General features: G+C 39.0%; 1 protein-coding gene across 15 annotated transcripts in view; it reads right to left on the bottom strand.

Annotated features, from left to right (window-relative positions):
- Nucleotides 1-20,000, bottom strand: part of EYA4 (EYA transcriptional coactivator and phosphatase 4) — a 163,517-nt gene that overhangs the window by 55,599 nt on the left and 87,918 nt on the right. For 14 of the 15 annotated variants that reach the window (XM_075748128.1, XM_075748129.1, XM_075748127.1 and 11 more), the window contains one exon: nucleotides 18-142. In XM_075748128.1, coding sequence (XP_075604243.1) covers nucleotides 18-142 — 125 coding nt within the window. Of the gene's footprint in view, nucleotides 1-17; nucleotides 143-14,144; nucleotides 14,361-20,000 lie in introns of those variants that run through there. The other variant, XM_075748135.1, reaches the window with a different exon arrangement.

Raw genomic sequence — 20,000 nt, 5'->3', positions numbered from 1 at the left:
CAGTGACTTATACTTACCTCCTGTTCCATTTGTTGTAACTGATGTGCTACTGAGATTAGGTTTATCCAGTTTGGAACTACCCGGCGCATCACTGCTTCCAACAAGATTATGAGGGCTGGCTAAATCTTGCATTTCCATAGACCTGTTAAAGAAGAAAGTGACAGTATTTAAATGCATTGCGATACTATCCATAATAATCTATTTTTTCCTATAACAACTTTTTTTTTTTTACATGGAGAGGTTGTAATGCAGCCAGATGAACAAAGCAACACAGGTTTCTTTAAGGTCTTCTTTGCTTTTTACCAAACCTAAGAAAGTAGCTAATAATTCCATGTGAACAGCAACAAGGGCAGTATTTTTCACTTTTCCTGTACGTATTATGAGGTAAATGACACAGGCTTATGAAACTGCTCAAAGAGCTTGTAAAAGATGTGCAGAAGGGATTGCATATACATGGATGACAGATGGAGCGATAAATGGCTAAATGCATGTATATAGGTATTTCTTAGAAGAAAACAGAGAAATGAAGTGCAAAGTCAGTCATTACACAAAAAGTCAGAACAGGAACTTCTGCCTCCCATTATCTGTACTGCAACCACTTGCAGTCACTGCATCACACTAAATCACAGGAACAGACCATACAGGTGAATGAACAGAACTTCCACGTACATCTGGAAGATTCTTCACTCTTATGAATGCATATATTCTTACTAGCTCACTTGATTTTTTAATTTTGTTCTTCTGAGTCATTTCTCAGAAAGGTGTAAAATTTCAAGTGGATTCAGACCACAGCGGATTTCAGTGTCACAGTTGTACTGGGGGACTGTGGACGGCTTTCATTCAGTGACAACAGATCTGTCTTTCTGAGACAAAGCAGACAAAGCAGACATGGAGCATTTCTTGTTAGACCGGTAATTGCAATCCAATTTGCAATGTGTGCTCGCCTTTTCCTTGCTTCATTTATAAATTAATTACACAGATTTTTTCCCCAAAGAAACATTTTTGCTATGTATAAGAAAAGTTGCCAGCCCATCTGTGACTGGAGAACCATTTACCACATGTATACTACAAAGGCCAACAAAAAGATTGTCTTACAGAGCTGTAAAAGTCCAATTGCATTGTAGAAGACTGAAATGTCTAGGAAAGAGATGAACAGTTGGGATAGTTCAGTAAGAGTAACTGCTTGATATTCTGGGTAGGGAGAGCAGTGGCAAATCGTTAAGGCAACACCCAGCATCTTTATTTATTGCAAGTTTCACTTCGAAATTGTCTGTGAAATTCTGTGCTCCACACATACTCCTGTGGGGGAAAATAACACAACCAAATAAAAACCTACCATCCTTCCATCAAATATGGGTCTGCTGTCTGATTCTATTTTTTTTTTTCTCTCCAAGATAAGGAAAAGAAAAAAAAGCCACAAAACAGCCACAGAACAAAACTGTTTCCCATTTTGTGTTCCTAATTCCATCGATCTCCTGGATGCTTTAGCTTCCTTCTCATTGCATTCATTTAACTCACGACACAGATTTAGAGCTCTCCTGTCTTGAACATCTTCCAGGAAATGTAGGAAACACTACATCTCAGCTGGGAAAATGCACCAACACCTTACCTAAAGGCACATGAAGCCCAGGCAAAGAATCTCATTTATTCCAGTAAATGTTCGAATCGAGCCTGAGATGCACCAACACTCACTGGCAGGGCAGCCCCCCCAGCAGCAGTCTGGATGAGCTGGGGAAAACTGATATTGCAGGAGGCCATGCATCAGCAGGTAAGAATTTTACAACCATATTCAAGGAAATGCAAAGGCATAAACCGATATTTGAACTGCCTTGACCCGGATTTCTTCATCTAATTGTATATACATTTCTACACATCTGTCAGCAGTGCATTATATTTATTGTCTACTGGAAATGCGATCAGTGTTAGATGAAATAAAACGAACTCAAGTGGTTTACTAGTCCGTGGATTTTTGTTTAGTAGTTTCTGTGCAAGGATAGCAGCTAAAGGTTAAAAAAAGTCTGCGAGTTCCCATCTTGTATGTATTTAAGGGAGTAGGAGAATGCTACACAAAATAAACACTGTGTGTTTCATTGCATATACAGTGTAATACTCCCCACGTGTTCACTTAGCAGGTTAAGTGTCACGATTTCCTGTTGAAGTAAGATCAGCCCAGAGATACCCTGATAGGCAGTTCTAGCTTAGAAAGTTTACATATGGGTTTTTTTCTTGTTCAGCATGAAAATCACAATAATTTCTTTTCAGACAGGCGTGTATCATGGCCACAGATCCAAATGCTTCAGCAATATTTCATAAGCAAAATCATTGATTTACCTAGCTAGCGTATTTAAGAAGTATCCATCTTAAGCACTTTTCACACTCGAATGAATCAGATTTTCTTAATTGAATCAGGTTTTCTTAATCAGAAAACTAAGTCCTCTGATTTTCATTTGCTTGGCAAAGAATATGAACAATCGAACTTTGTAAAAGGAACAGTTTTTGTTCCATAGCAGTATGAAACCTTTTGTGTAGTACAGTATTTTATTTGCCTTATATTTGTTTTCTATAGAAAATGGCATCCCAGTCCACAGACATGGTAAGTTAATTAACTAATACTATTTTAAAAGTAGTACATTTATAAACAGACATTTTTCTCTGCATGAGTAAAAGACATCTTGCACTTATTGGTAGTCCATTAAGGATAAAAAGGATATCCAAACCAATAAAAATTTTCACAAAACCATGTGTATACATTATACTTGTCCTGGGTGCTCTATCCTGTGTGAACAAGTAAGGGGATTATTTTAATATATCCCTATGTAATTTATTTATTCAAGTGTGCATGTTACCTTCTGTGTAACAGATGTCATTCAATTCACCTTTCTGGATGCATTTAGTTTACCTTTAGCCTAAAAAATTCTCAGGAAGATGTTACAGACCTACTAAAATCTTACAATTTCAGTGAATGAAGGATTCAGGAAAAATGCTTAAAAAAATGGATGAAATAATTCCAACATCTTGAATTCATTGTGTCAAACTAAATGTTTATCAGACTCCTGCTTTCACTGACTTAATCAGAAGCAGGTTTGGGTTCAGTATGTGTTTTCCTGCACTAAAAAAGTAAAAAAGATTGATCTCCAAAGGACCAATTAATACTTCTAAGTTTATGCAGTTATTTATTAAAGACTGTTTTCTAGTAAATGCAGTGTGTTTCAATTTAGGCAGAATAAAGTCTATTGTTAAAGCTGCTTAAAAAACTACATCATACAATTTTATTTTCCATTTTTTGTTTCTCAGCCAGGCATGTAACTTTTTGAGCTTTACTTTTCCCCCTCTTGCATTGTCTCAGACTACTTTCCAGAGTAATTAAGTAAAATGCTAAATTGTATCAAAAGATAAATTTTGAGAGGAAACTGATTACTTGGTAAGAAGATGTTTTAATTTTCTCTTGACTGTTTGTTTGAAGAACATTAGCATGAATCCAAGCTCCTGAGCGAAAACCTGAAAACTGGCAAGATGGATTTGTCTTTTATTCTGCTTTGGCTATACTTTAAGTCTTTGAAAATTGGTATTTGCACATGCTTAGTGGATCATTTTAGAGGCTTACTGGAAAAGCCTCTAAAACATCCCATTTGCACAGAGCAGCCTCCCAGATCCCCGTAGGCAACAACTCCAACCTGGACGCGGGCAACCCCAACAAACCGAAGCGGGTTTGTATCAAAAAGATGGCTGTGCGTGAATCCTGGGCCTTCCACGTTTTGTCCCCTGGCTTGAAGTGACATCTGTTCAAGGGTCAGCCTACGTTCAGAAACAGGTTAAGGAACAGCATCCAAAGAGAGAAATCCTCCCCCCTCTCTTTGCAACGGCAGCCGAACAGAACTTGTGATGCATCCCAGACAGCTGGAGCGCACAGCCCAGCATCATAACCCAACCGTGCGTAGGAAGGTTTAAGTATGGCTAATTATGGTTGCCCAATTTGACAACTGCATCACTGTACTTCTGTATAGCTTTTGTTTGTCTTATTTTAAAGGTGAAAAGTTCAAGCCTTGCTTCTAGGGTTGTGCTTTTAAAATTCCTGTATTTTTTTCCTTTTGTTACAAGCACGTATCCATTTGTGCACTGCTTTTCTTCGGCTGAATTAAAACCTATTTCCAGAAAATCTGAGTTGTTATAACTCTGTTACCCATTTGCATTTCCAATTACAATATTATAAATGTGGACTAGGAGCTGTGTCCTTCCACAACTCAAAACTCCATTGATCATTAATGAATTCTACAAGTAGATCAATTTAGATAATTTTCTTCTTTAAAGAGATCATGTTTTAATATGTAAACTTTTTGCTACATAACCTGCTTTTACTGTATTTCAAACTTTTTACTAACAAGTTTGAAAATATGAAAACATTTATCAAAGATTTACAGAAGAATAAATATTCTAATGTGAAAACAATGTGCTTTAAATTCTAGTCTAGATGATAGGACATTTTACAAATACTAATTCCTCATTCTGCAGCATTTGCAGTAAATCCAAAACAAAAGAGAATTGAAAGGAAGATTAGTGGAAGGCTATTTTAAATTGAATAATTTCATTTAGTTTATAAATGAACCAGAGCGAAGTTCTTTACAAGTAGTTAAAAGGATTTTTCTTTTTAAAATTATTTAAAAGGAAATTCTCTACATAATTTTCTTTAGCAGAATCTTTACTAAACTTTACATTATCTGGGGGTTTTCTTGTTAGTTTTCTCCTGCTTTTCTCACATCCCTCCTGCCGTAACCCCAGTTCTTACAGACCCCAAACTTTCTCACAGAAACCTGGAGCCTTGTCCAATTAAGATGTCAGCTACCTTGGAGCTTCTGAAATTAAAGAAACAGGGAATTTCCCTTTATTTAAAATTAACTTTTAGAGCAACATGAAAGTTGGGTAACAGATCTGTTCAGACAGCTAAATCTGTTTCCTACTGCTGTCAGCACAGCTCTCTCACCGACTACACAGTTTTGAAGAAAAGTGGGGTGGTTTGGTTTTTTTTTTTTAATTTCCCCCAGAAATTTTTTTAGCCAGATCTTTCAGCCATGTTCTGGACATGACTATTGAGCCCATCTCTCTTCCATATGCAGTCTGAACTAGCTCATACAAGCCTTTCACTCTGACAAAAAAATTAGAATGGATCCACACACACAAATGTCATTAGCCTAATAAAATCTACATAAAATCTGCAACAAATTTTAAAACAATCAATAACAGTAGATACATCATATTTATAGAGGTTATTTTTCTGTTGGTTTTTGGTTTTGTTTGGGTCGTTTTTGGGTTTTTTTTAGAAAACTATTTTATACGGTACATTCACTGTTAGGCCAGGGCTTTTTCATGTTTACTTGTATGTACACAAACTGTAAATAATGCAATTAAAAAGAAGTTACACCAACCCTTTAACAGTCCTCAAAGACGACACTGGGCAGTAATAAAGAAGGTGGAAAGAGAGGTATTCTGGATGATGGACGGGTTTCCAGGGAATACACACATGCATACAATCATCATGTACACTAACACACAGCTGCATACAGACACTTAATAATTCTTTGGTGCTAATATCCACACATACATGCATATAAGTGTATAAATACACAACTAAAAAATTTCCAACATCTTTCCACCAAAGACTTCCACAGATAGCATAACACAACACACAGCCCAAGAACACTCCTCAAATGAGTAATATTTGCAATCCTTACACTGATCCTAAAATACGGGTTCATAATGTTTTCCATTCTAGGTGCTTTTACACTGTGTACAGCAGCCTTTGTCATTTTTTGCCAGTGTAAAAGGTAATGAAGAAACAGCAAAACTGATGAGACAAATTTGTTCCATTGAGATGACTGCCCTTCTTGTTTTCCCAGGCTCATCAGCCCCTGCTGTGTATCTTCTCAAGCTTAATAGATGGCGGAAACAGCAGATCTTTTACTGTTCTAGGCACAATCTCCCAAAAGCATGCCCCTCCATCATGCGAGTTCTGGGAGCCTGTCAGGAGTTAAAAACAAATAATACTGCTGGACACTAGCAAGACCTCCTTTCCACTCTCCTTGAGGCCTCTTTTCTTGTAAAGTGATCTGATACAGTGCTAAGCAGCAGTAAAAAAATGTCATTTAAAATGGATAAGAAGCTAAGAGCAAATGCTCTGCAGACTTGTATTATTTTTTTTCTAACTGTCTAGAAAACAAGTGCTAAACTTTTTGTAACCATTTATGAGAAGGTAGATTCTAGCTACATAATTTCTATTTGTCATGGTTTTGTAAGTAGGGTGTTGACTTTCATATTAAAAAAAGTAAGAGAAAGAAGCAAAACTAATGCCACATTGGTATTCCAAAAAAATATTTCTTCTCTGTTGATCTACAACCAATGTCAGATTGAGGGTATCATCACAGGGAGGAAACCTTAGTGAAACAAAGAATTGCAACAGTGGAGTTTTCTGTCATGTTTATAAACAACAGAGCATTGAGAAATAATAAAAATATCACGAAGTTCACTTTTCTAGAACTGTACAGTAAGGACCACAGTAAAGGCCTTACGAATATGGATGAATAATTACAAGCCTGAATATCATCATGCAGCTTCCCAGTGCATGAGTTCAAGCTCACAGGGAAACAGCCTCTCCCCGGGGATTGCAATAACCGCACGGTGGAGAGGATCCTTCCAGTACAAAGCAACAATAATTTGAGGAAAGCTCAAAACTGCCCGATTTTGTTTAACAGCTTTTTAGATCTCAACAATACTGCTTATCTTGCAGCGGATGGGACTCCTTAGCCGATCCTTTGGGACATAAAGTGGCACTGGTTGTGATCGTATCTCAGTTTTGCTTTCCTGCCTATTGTCTTTCTCTTGGCTATTCAAGCTCTAATTCCAGGAGAAAAAAACCCTCATGCAGACAGTATTACTTTTCAGGAGGTGCCCGACAGGCAGCCAGTGTCGGTGCTCGGCATGCACTTGGTGCAGAGGGCTCGGCCTAGAAGGTGGGCAAGCAGGTTGGGTGACAAGGGCCAGCATTGCTCCTGAGCTGCCTCCTGATGCCGCTCACAGCTAGAGAAAAAGGATGTTTCTTTTAACAGCACGGCAGCTTCTTCCCCAACGCCCCTTCCCACTTCCCCAGTTAAACTTTTGCTATCACCCGCCCTTTTTGACGCTGTGCCACCCTGAGATTCTTTGTGCTTCCTGACAACTAGGTGTCAAGATATTTTTTGTCTTCACTAAATCTATGCTTCCCTTTTTTCCCACCGCATGAGCAAACACCGAAGGCCATAGCTTTTCTTAATCTAGCATTAAGCTACTGCTATACTAATAAGCAGATATTGCTTTACTGAAAGGGATATACGGATTTCTTCTTCATGGGTCTACTGAGAAAATATGACTAAATACTGTGAAAAATAATTGCTTACAAATTCAAGTTTATTTTTGTTGGAAAATTAAAACTGACATTTTCTTTTCCTGCCTGAGGAATAAAATGAAGGTGAAAAGGTTAGGTTTTCTCTGGTGATAATTAAACACAGCAATAAATTTAGAAGGCTTGGATTGTCATGCTGTATAATTGCTGAAAACTATTATTTGCTTAAAAGTCAGTAACTGTATGGTTTCCCTGGTTTCTGATTGACTGAGACATTTTATTTCAGTTTAATGCCATTTAATGTGGTTTCCAGAAAACCACAGAAAATCATCTATTCTAGTGCAGTTCAGCTGGCCACAAATTCACATTAAGTTATTTTCTCACTGCTTTCTGACTTTTATTGGAAATGAATGTCATTTCCCTGACACAACTAAAAGACAATATAAAATTAATTTGGATTTCCACACTTGTGGATAAAACATAGCATAATTTCTAGGAACCATTTCTAGATTCTCCCGTTGCACATGTAGTCCATTTGTCCAAAGCCAACAAGTATTAAAATGAATAGATAAAAATCAAGATGGGGGGGAGGGAACTTACGCAGTTATTTACCTCAGCATAAACTTCCAGCTCACCCTCTCTATGCTCAGGATATTTCTTCAGTTACAACACACAGGTCTACACTAGTGAAATGGGCAGGCTGTCACAGAAAAGGTAACAGGAATAACAGGATAACAGGAAGCCTTTTTTCTGTATGGCTCCCCTTCCACCTCACCCCCCCTACCCTGCACTTTGGGACTGGTTTGATTTGACGAAGGCAAACGATGGGTTTGTATGGGAAACTGTTATATTCCGATGTAATAAACTGATGCACTGAAAAAAGCAAAGCTATGCAAAGCAATCCCAGCCTTTGAGATCTCTTTTCTGGGCTATCCAAATGTGACAGCCACAGGTTTGATGTGATACAATTTTACCTTGGGGTCCATACTCCAGGCACTGGAGGAAGTATCTGGAAAAAGGTAATGTGGTGTCTGAACAGATATTTCCTGTCTTCTCAAAGAAAAAGGCAGCTGGTTGGAGAAAGCCACTCCAGGAGCCAGACAGAGAACATCTACGCTAGTAAGTGACGAGGACCAGGAACTGATGGAGTAGCAGAGAGAACGGTCGGGAGCTCAGTTCTTTTAGCCCACGTGCAGGTTGGCCCACGCTGAACATGGGCTGTGCCGGAGCGTGCCCGAGCGCCGGCGTTTGGCGCTCACCAGACCCGTGCCCAGCTCAGCCCCATCAGCAGCAATGACCCCCCGCCACAGCTCGGGCAGGGCATGGCATCTTTCACACGCTGCCACAGGTCCGCAGGCTGCATTACGCGGTTCCTAGTCCTGGTGTGAACAGAAAGTATGTACGCAGGAGGTCAAACTCGTGTTTAACCTGCTACTTAAAAAAAGGTGTCTAAAGTAGGTTTTTAAGTCATTATGTGAGCATTTAAATAAATCAAAAGTGATAATGACACTGCAGTTCCACGGGGAGCTGTCAAGTATCCAACTTACATGAAATAAAGACTACTGGTTTACAGATATGTAAGATTTAAATGCAGGTCTTTGGATCACAGGGCCACATTTTCAAAGAGCAGTTCACCCAGCAGCTCCCATTTCCCCTTCTGATCGCTTCCAGATGTGATCGGCACTTGCAAATTCTGTCGTTCTTACAACACGATGAGCTGTGTCATAAACAAATAACAAACACTTCTGCGGAGATGGCTGAAACGCACATAGCAAGCCTGTGGCCTTCCCTCCTATGCCACTACTTCTGCAGAACAACTGTTCAGAGTCCCATCCGAAAAATCTGCTGGGAATTTCAGAGTCGCTTTCTGCATCTCTGACAGGTGACCTGGTTGGAGGTAAGGAACAGGTAATAAACCCAATGACTGGAAAAATCTCACTGAGTCTTTCTTTGGTGTTTGAGCAACAAAGATTTTTTCTCATATATACAGAGGAAGGTGGAGATGATCAGCTCTGCCAATTACTAGCCTGTTGTTAATCTGTCCTTTGTAAGACATAGCCTTCGAAGCCACACTGCTTACTGCACAGAATTTCAGAACACCTCAGGGAAAACACAAGGCAGTATTCCTCATGGCATGAAGTCTGATTTTAAGTGGAACGATGAGAGGAGTTTTGAAGGGGCTGTTTAAAGCCCTGATTTCCTGTGGACAATGAGTATGGGGATGCTCTAGCACCTCTGCTCTTTAATGAGAGGAAATGCTCTCTTCCAAACCACATGTTAATGCCAGACTGAGATGGAAAGAAGTGTCAAAGCACAGAAGTTCCTCCAAATCCCTGGCACTCACCCACACATAAGAAAGAGGTTTTTCTAGAGGTAACTTCATCACTATGTTATCTTCCAACTACCTTTTTTGGAGAGAAAGTGATAGAATTCCTTAGACCCTTTCCTAGGGTGCTGGAGACCTGCTTTTGCGATGGAATAGTTCTTCCATCTAGATCTGATGTACCTCTCAAGTACTCTTCATTTTGGGCTTGTCTGTGCAGTAGCTGGAGGTACACTTTCAGCAAAGGGGAACATACTTCATTCCCTTGACCTGCTACATAAACATCACCACCAGTGGAGATGGGACAGCTGGGATACCTGGATCCAGACACTGGTGCCCAATCCATAGCTGCATTTATTAATTACACTGTAATAACATCAACTTTATTCACGTAAGACAATATTTAAGCAAATTGAAAATCAAGAAATCAAGGATGAAAGGCTGGGAATTTTGCTTCAATGGAGCCTGGACTCTATGATGTAAGTATGAAGTCATATTCTCATAACAGGAAAGCAGAGGTTGGGTTGTGTCTGACTTACTCTGAATTGAAATGTCTGTTAGATTTCAAACTAGTTATTGAAACGTGGTTTTTCTTCGTCAGGGATTGCCCAAAGGAAAAGAAGCTCTTTCAGGTGTGCTGTATTAGAGTGATCATACCTCATTTCAATGTAATTTCTTTAGCCACTACTACAGGGGCCTGCAAGTACCTCATCCATCTCCAGAAAGGATGAGTTATGATGACAGATTGGGCAGAATACAGGAGTTGCCAAAATCTTGTAGTTTTCATGCTCCATTCACATGTCACATTTTAATGCAAACATTCTGAATCTTCTTTTTTTTTTTTTTTTTTTGTGTAAATATGAAACACAGAGAGTAACTGGCAAGCAGTCTTAACACAGGAAACATTAACGCATCTCACTTTTAACAGTGAAATTCCCCTTAAAAGTTAAACCTGATCTTTACCTTGGCTCCCCAGACAAATATTCTGTAGTTTACCTCATGTGGAGCACATTATGTTTGGCTCCAAAGCAGTTCGTGTCAAAAGCAATTATTTCTATTCTCTAATCGCAGTCACAACAACGAGTTAGGTTTAGAATATAAAATAAATATATGCAACTTTCTGACTGCCTGATGCTTTAACTGCTTCAGCATCCAATCGTTCCTGTTAAGTAATAAGGTGTATCTGGGCACAACCATTCGGGATGGCGAGGTACGTCAGATGTGTTGCACACATCCCTTTTCGTTTTGTCCAGGAGAACTTATTACCTGTACACCTGAAAGAACAGGGAGATTATTGCATTTACTTTCAATAACTAAGTACATTCAAAACAATTTCTATTATTCTGCGCAAGAGAGAGAATGATGCCCTGATAAATGTACTCATGCTGGCCAACCTTTACAATTGATATCAAATGATTACATTTCATTTTGCTTCGCTGTTTAATTTCCCCAAGTCATTTTATAATTTGAGACTTAAAGCATACACATAGTTTTTACGTACCTTTTTAATTTGGGGTGAAGTAGGTGATTTTTCTAAGAGTCAATAAATACGTGTTGCTGAGGACTCAAGGGCACAATCCCCCCACTCTGAATTATCCCCCTGAGCCACACGAAGGGGCAGGTACCAGCTGCAAATGCGTAACACCTCCAGTTCCAGCCCAGCCTGCACGCCGACACCCCAGCCGCGGCGGGGGGATACCCGCCTGCCAGGGCAGAGCCACGGGAGCGGGGCACGGGCAGAGCCCCCGTGCACACTGGAAACCAGCCTCTCCCGTGGAAACTGTCCTTTATAGCTCCCTCTGCTACAAGCCCAGCTTGCACCTAATGGTTTGACCTCGCTATGACTTCTGACAGACCGCCTAGCCCTTAAAAATCATTGAATAGCCACTTCTGTCAAAGTCGTGAGGAAAAAGCAGGGCAGGAGGAACAAACCCTAAAGCGTTGTTGGTTTTTAAATTCACGCACATCTATATTACAGACTTCAGACTGTAACTTTACTGAATTGAGCACAGGCTCCCCAGTGCTTAAGAATCTGGTTGCGAGACAGAGCACTAAGATAGGAGATGATTACTTTTTATAATTCAATTATTTTTTTCTCAGCAAATTTTAAAATGTGAAACATGGTGTAATATTGAAATGCTAAGGGGGATGAATATCCTTCTCTAGTACTATTTTGAGAGAGTCATGAAAAGCACTACATCTTTGAGAGCACAGGGGTTTTTTTCTGTTTAATTTAATCTACATAATTAGAAGGAAAATAAGACATAAGCCTGAAATAACATAGGAATAAAACATGATCTTATGTCTAGTCACCTGCCAATTACTTCTACACTTAAAAGCAAATAAAATCCAAAAAACCCTTAAAAATTAAAGTGACAGAGATTCAGTCGTAAACTGAAACAGAACTAAAATGAAATTCACCAAACAGGATGGTCTCCCTCTCGGCCCTCTTCTGCGCTTGCGACACACAATAAATAATTCTGCTAAAAAGTCGATCCGTGGAATTGCTTTATTTATTTGGGCACTGTGCATGCCTTTCTCCATAGATCTGCCAAACATACCTTCCCACAGACTTGCTGCTTCAGTCCTGGGCCTCTCTTAAATGGCAGACAAGAATCCCCTATGAATTAGACTGAGACCATCACACTCATTTTCACATTTAAACAAATCCAGATTTGAACTTTGGTTTTCAAAGGTGGGCGGCTAGTGGAAGGCAAGTATATTTCATGCTTCAAGGGGAGGTAGAGTTACCTCTGCTCTACAAATGACATAAAGTAATTCCCAAAGAGATTTGACAATAATACGGACTCAGATCACAGTAAATTATATCACTTGGCAGCTAAACTGGAGAACTAAGTCCAGAATTGCCAACAAAACTCAAGGCACACGTTTGGATATATGGAAAGCTTTGCAATTTCTAACAGAAAGGAGTCTGCACAACCATCTTATGAGACCCATAAAGAACCTTATCAGCTGTAAAGGAGTGTGTAAATTCTGAGGATCAGATGAAAGTTTTTTGCCTTTTTTTTTTTTTTTAAATAAAAGCATTCAAAAGGAGAAGATAGAACAGACAGACCATCTGCAATGTAACCACATGAAAGACCCCTGGGCAAATCCAAACCCATTAGCAGAAGTGCTTGACAAATCTGCCAAAGAGCCAGATGCTGCTTACGGAGGAGTCTCTTTCTCTACTTGTCATCTGGATCCTCTGACTTCTGTTCCCAGAGGAGGACAATGATGACTGGTGCTCGGACTGAGCTGTGTGTGAAGAGAGCTGAAGTACAGAATCACTCTCTGATAAGGCTACCTTAACATAAAGAGAGGAGACCAAGTCTGAAGTATTAAAACAGTTTTAACACACGGGTGTAACGTGTGGAAGATGCAGGTGTTAGAAAACAGAGAGCAAACTTGCTATTAGTTTATTTGCATGTGGGCTCTTTTCATATGGATTTTCTTTGTTCATTCTATTCTTGTTTTCTACATTTTTTTTCCCTAATGACTGATCAGGATCTAGTAGGATGGCAAAGAGGTGATTTTTGGCACGTTAAATACTAGCACAGCACACCATGGTGTTACCTAAATGCTTACCGAGTACATAGACTGACTGATGGTATTTAAAATGTGTCTGAACAGGTTGTGAAATATCTAGCCAAGAAATTATACTTTAAAATATCTGAAGAAAAAAAAGATTCATTTAAAAAGTAACCTGTACCAATATCAGAATAGGGGATTTGGACCTAAATGGCTCATTTTTTTAACGGCTGCATTCTTCTAGGACTCTACCGAATCAGATTTGAAGTGCAAAGTAGGTGGAACCAAATACTTTTACTATTCAGTCTCACCAATGGTAAAATATATTTGGACTATCCAAGAGGTCAAAGACACAGGAACAGAGTCTGAATTAGTTCTCCTGTGTACTGCTGTAATGTGATATGACAGAGCAAAAAATAGACTGAGAGAGAAAGAACGAAACAGAGCTCCTTCTCATTGTGATTGCATGTGCTGCACTTGAAGAAGCAACACTGTCATTTTATGGCTCAAAATCCAGTTCAATTTTAGGACAAGGCTCTAATAAACTATTGGATTAAGTAAAAATACTTGCAGATATAATCTTAGGTTATCTTCTTTCATTCAAAATAGTATTTACCCTATCCCAAGACATTCCTGAAGGTTCAAAAATGTTAAATTCTGATTACTACATTATTTAATCCAGAAATATATGCACTCCTTTTCTCTTTGAAATCCAAGAAAACTTGGTATACCAAAAAGTACCATGACTTAGCAGATCAACAGATTCAGTATAAATTAGTCAGACTGTGGGGGTAGGTAGGGAGGAAGAACAGAGGGAAAGGGAAGTATAGCGAATGCTGGCTCTGAGAGTCAATGCTCACCTTTTGAAGGCCAATCACTCGGACCTTGCCCACCCGCTTTGCAGAGCAGCAATATACTCACTTTACACAGAAATTCATTTCAGCCAGGGCAATGACTGCCAGACGGACATCTTGGAACTGCTGGCAATCCGAGGGCACTTCGCAGCGAGCTAACCAACACTGGCTGGTCTATAATGCAGCGTGAGGAACGCAGGTAAAAGTGAACTTAAATACCATCTCTCTGTGCAACTGGTTATAGCTCCGGCTGTATGTTGGGCTACCAGTGCCCACACCATGATCTGACAGAAGCAAGCTGTGTCACAGGCAGCAGGGAGGACGCTGGCTCGCTCACCCGCACTGGTATCTGATCTGTCCAAAACAGATGAGTAACAACCAGGTGCACATTAAACCCCTGGGATCGCTTCGGGCCCTGCTCCCTCCATAGACCTGCAGCTCCAGCTAGAGAAAGTGGATGGGGAAGAGTGACAATACCCTTGCAAATGGACTCAAAGTTGCATTTAACTGCTGCCATCAGCATATACGTTACATTATGCCACCTGTTTATCCAGTAGTAAAGGCAGCAGAACTTATATTGCTGTCGTTTCTGCCTGGTGTAAAAATAGTTGCCATAGCTGCCCAAGTTATGCTGTGCAACAGCGCTCACGTATAAAAGGGATGATAAAGGGGATGGGAGATAGCGATGGAAGAACTGCACCACACACTGCTGTACCTGTGCTGATAAGAAGTTGTTCTGAAATGATAACTACTGGATGACATTGATTATTTCAATGTGCTTTCAAGAATCTTTGATTATAATATTCATGTTAAATTGTCTGTGTACATTTTTGTTTATAGGTTGCCATTCCTGGTTGAAAGTTATTCCTATGAGCAAGTTGGTTTCAGCGTGCTTCTTATATATGAAATCTTGGAAATTTCTGTTGCCTTGTCTTCAGTTCTTCAGTAGCCCCTTTTCTGGTTTTAGTTGTTTAGGGGTTTCTTCGTTCTTATCTGCCTTTAATACTCTAGTTATTGACACAGCTCCAGAACTTCATTTTTGCCAGCTTTTCCCAGACTTTATTGAAAGCACTAACATGCGTTTCGGTTGAAGGGCACTCACCAGCCCATTGCCTATGATGGCAGAATACAGGTAATGCTAGTTCAGCGTGTGTGAGGGTGGTTTCATGGCTGGGGGCTGCTAAATAACTTGCACTCTTGAGTAGGCTCAAAAATCACAAGGCACTTCGTCAAAACTATTAATTATACAAATATATGGGGTGGTTCCAGTCCTCCTCACAATTAAGCACAAACATTCACATAAAAAACCCCCTTTCCTTTCTCTGAAGAAGGGCACATGGAAGAAAGAATGATGAGAAAAGTTTAAAACAGATGTGGACACAGCAATATCCTGGGAGTCACCACCATTGCTCATATAATAGCAGTGTGTAAGCTAGGAATTACTCAAGATGATGGAAAATTTTCTCATAGACCAGTCCATGATAGCAAAAGGGACTAGATTTATGTCTGCTGGTTACAGGATACTCTGGTTCAAATCCCCACTCCAAGAAATATGTAAGACTTGTACCAAGTGGAATGGCTTTCATAACAGCCTAATGTTTAGGACATGTTTAAGATATGTAAGATGTGAGGTCATATCCAATGAATAAATACATATAAATACCAACTACTTTTTAACGCATGTATTTGTGTATTTGTTAAGTGAAAACTGGGAAAAAATAAGCACTCATGAAATATTTTAAGAGTAGGTGGTTCAAGCGATTATTCAATAGGATTTTAACCACTTTCAAAATACACCTAAACAAGCAGGAATGACAGCACATTTCTAGGGGCACAGCAAATAAAATAAATCCTTTAAATGTAAATTAGTACATTGCAGCACACACTTGCACAAGATTTCGTATTATCATCTCCTCTACCTCATAAATAGAAAATATTTCTACCAACAGTTAACAATAAACTCAGACCTGTTAGAATAGCATGTTTCTCTCTTTCTCAGAGACCATTATCTCATTTCCAGATGTATTAGATTTTTTCTATTTTTAAAATAGGTTTTAAATCATTAGTGGTGGTTGGTTCTTGCATTCTAGTACCACAAATTCATACTAGGAAGCTCTTATCTTTCATACTATGTGACATTAGACAAAAGGATTATATACTTGCACTTAAGGGTAACTCCAAAATCTCCAAAGTACTTCTACTAACACTTCTGTTAAAATCTTGTTTATCTTTTCCCCCCCCCCCCCAATAAGGTGATATAAATTTCCAAAAAGTGTTCAAAACTTCTTGGGTTTTGCTGCCTTTGTTTATTCCAAAGTCTGACCCACCATTGATTCAGGTTAATGGCATTCTTCACACTGACATGATCTGGCATGGGATCATCCAGAGAAAGTATTACTAATATAATAGAAAATATTTTATGCCTGATTTTAACAAAAAACCAGGAATTTGTAACAGACTTGAAATATTAAAAAATACATTCATTTTATTGTTAAAGCCACAGGGTATGTTAATATGAACTATTCAAATACTTCCCTGTGATGTCATCGGTTACCATGTGTTTGCTCTCTAAATAGATTATTGTAATTTCTGTAAACATATTGAATATATTTTTAGAACTTGTTGGGGGCTTGCTCCAGAGCCAACAAAAACCAACGGGCAGACAGTGACCAGCTTCAACAGGGCTCGGGTAATCAGAAGACTGAATTTCTAAAGTTAACGAATGAGAACATCAGCGTGCAGCTGGCAGAGAGACACCACACAGACTGCTCTAAAAATAGGAAAGACTTGCGCTGCCTGAAAACTACATGCCTGAAAAGACAAGGTACGTAGCAAGGCAACATAACTTCTTGTACCAACTGTCGTGCAATTGTCATGGATGCTGTAAGTCATTCAGTTACACGTATCTGCACAGTCATCTCACTAACTATATTATTCTGATTGACTCAAATCGTCTAAGTAGCATGCAGACTAAATACATGCACCAAACCTTTAATAAGTAACAGATTTGTATAAAACATTCTCTCGGCTTGTGTGTCCCAGAATATAGCCTTTATGAGAAATCTTATTCCACAATGTAGTTATTTTAAAACTGGAAAATTGTGATAGGTTTTTTGCCAGCCACTGTCTTGACTGAGAAGTCTGGGCTTGAATCTGCCAAGGATTTCTCTTAGGTGAAGTGTTTATATCTACAGTGGCCCCACTGACATGAATGCTATATTCTGACAGACATATGCTATCCCTCCTGTTGACTGGATTTTTTCATCCAGTTCCCAAAATTACTTGTGGCAATCTTTCATTTTCAACTTTATTTATCGTGTCTTTTTACAGCAAATTTATGTTGCTGTATCTGTTCCTCTTTATAGTTTGCCCCAAACACAAGAAATACTAGCAGCTAGTCACAAAGTGTTTTTTCCTGGCTAAAGAGTAATTTTATTATTGCATGTATTCCCTTCTGGAACTGAACAGTTTTGCAGAAAAGCAGAATCTGTAAAATCAAAATAAATGCTTTCATTGTCTTTGCTTATATTGCGTAGCTAGTTGGTCTTCCTGTAATAAATGAGCAGTGCAACAGGTGATTGCTGGTTGAGTGTGCATGGTTGCTCAGGTGAAGAGGGATACAGTAAGCTGTCTTCACAGTCAGTAGAATGAAGATCAGGCAAACGGCATCTCAGAGGTGCCTACCTTACGCATCTACTTCAGGGTGAGATGAATCTCATCTCACTCTGTCTAAATCAGAGACCTCTCAATATCTCATTTCCTCAAATGAAGCCCATATCATGTCATTATGATCTACAGATTATTCAGTGTGAGATACAGTGGAGCTACACTACTCCTGACTCAGAAAAACATTTAAATTACCCTCTAGCCAAGATAAGCTACATACAGTTCACAGACAACAAACCCTTACCTTCTAAAAAAACTTTTAAGACATGGATGAGAAGAACATGAGGGACCATAATGTGGCCAAACCCCACATATTAAAGCTTGGTAGTCTGACCTTGCCCATTTTTACTGCATAACCAACACTAATTTTTTCTATTATAATTGCTTAAACTTAAATGACAATTTCCATAGCTATTGCTGGCTTTTCTTCCTTGGCAACTCAATCGTAAAGTTCCTCATCACCATGTAACAATAAACATTTGTTGTTCATCTCTTGAACTGCAAATGAATGAGAAGGTACTGCTGGTCTCACTCTCCTAGGAGGGGGTATGCAGAGGGTCAACTGTTCAAGCAGTCACGGGAAAGGCGTGACAGCTTCATCACAGAATCTGTCAGATGCCTGTAAAGCTTGGATTTGGGTTGAGAAGTTACAATGTTAGATCTGGTAAACATGGACAATTACCTGGTATTAAAATAAAGCCAATACCTCCCTGAAAGAATTAACCATCATCATCATCATCACACTGTGAAGGTCTTGTTGAGGGAACTAGTCAGTAAAAGAGAACTCTCAGGTGTATTTCACACAGTCCGAAATGCTGAGAACAAAACACTTTTGATGCTCTGGTTGTCCAGAATAAAGTGCAGAAGACACACATTATTTTCCTTTTCATTTTTGTTAAATATACAGATGCCCATGGAAACACTGTTCAGTAATGCACTCACGCAGCATTAGCATAGCTCAGGCGCAGTAAGAATAGTGAACATCGTATTCACAACAGTGTTGCCAAATTGCAGAGGAAACAAACCTTGGTCCAGTGAACTGAATGTGAAAACCGTGGTAGCTCTTATTGGCATTCAATACCATCTATTTACTTGTGAATTCATTAATGACAGTAATAGTCTCTGGATATGTACACGCACTCTACACCCTGACAAATGAAAAAACATGAGTAGGTATCAAAAAGAGACCACTGAGAAAACGTGAAAGCTTATTTCTCATTCAGAAGTTTTAAGAGAGACTTTTAAGATGAAGAAACAGAAACAGGAATTCATATCTTTTAAATCTTACTATGCCGTGCACTTTTAAGAAGTGTGGGTGTAGAAGAACAGAACAGCAATCATCTGATGAACAGCTGCAATCTATGCTAAGGGCCTCACTGAAACCCATATTAAATTGAAATATTGGAGACCTTTTTTAAACACATAAAAAAAACCCTCTGTGTTTTTTTGGACGGCCTGTTTATCTGGCAACTGTGTCTGTGCATATGATTCAATATTTACCAGTGATCATCATCGGTGAATTGGCAGTTCAGTAATACATAGGAACAAACTTTGTCTAGCTGGTACTAACAAAATAGCTATAATGCTTCTGATTACACTCTTCTTACAGCATCTGATAAAGTCTTAGAAGGGAGGATTTGCTTAAGTGTGGCTTCTTTTCCCTTTCTTTTGCTTTTAGAAATAATTTAAAAAGTGCATAAAGGAAAAGACAAGGAAGAATTAATATAGCTTGACATATTAGATCCACAGGTTTGTAGTAATAATTACGCAACAAGAATGGAGGGCTTCTTACTCCATGGGACTTAGCTTTAACTTACCAATACAAAGATCCATTGCCCTTCTGTGAATACTCAAATAATGTCTTTTTGACACCACTATGTATTTTCACAAGTTAATTTGTCAGCTAACTTTCATTGCAAGCTTACAAACCTACCTGTTAAAAACCTTCAAGTTCTCCCTTTTTTCCCCATAGACCATGGTTTAAAGAGGGAAGGTATATGAAATACAAGGCCATTTGCCTTTACCCTTCCAGGAAAAAAAGAAACTGTGTCTCAGCTGTCAGAAATATCCCCTCATTCTTCTGCAGCCTCCTATCCTCTCCAGAGAGTGAAAAAAAACCCCATAATTTTTTTCCTATAATCAATGAGCTTTGAAGAAGCGGCAGAAGACCCTGCTAAATTTCCATTTGCAGGGACTTCCTCTCCCTCCCCTCATTTCTCTCCTATTTTATTTTATAGCCCAGAAAACCCAACAAATG

Source organism: Balearica regulorum, chromosome 3, assembly GCF_011004875.1.
Source record: "Balearica regulorum gibbericeps isolate bBalReg1 chromosome 3, bBalReg1.pri, whole genome shotgun sequence".
NCBI classification, from domain to species: Eukaryota; Metazoa; Chordata; class Aves; order Gruiformes; family Gruidae; genus Balearica; species Balearica regulorum.
The sequence above is the reverse complement of the archived record's forward strand: the minus strand, read 5'-3'. Positions and strand labels throughout refer to the sequence as shown.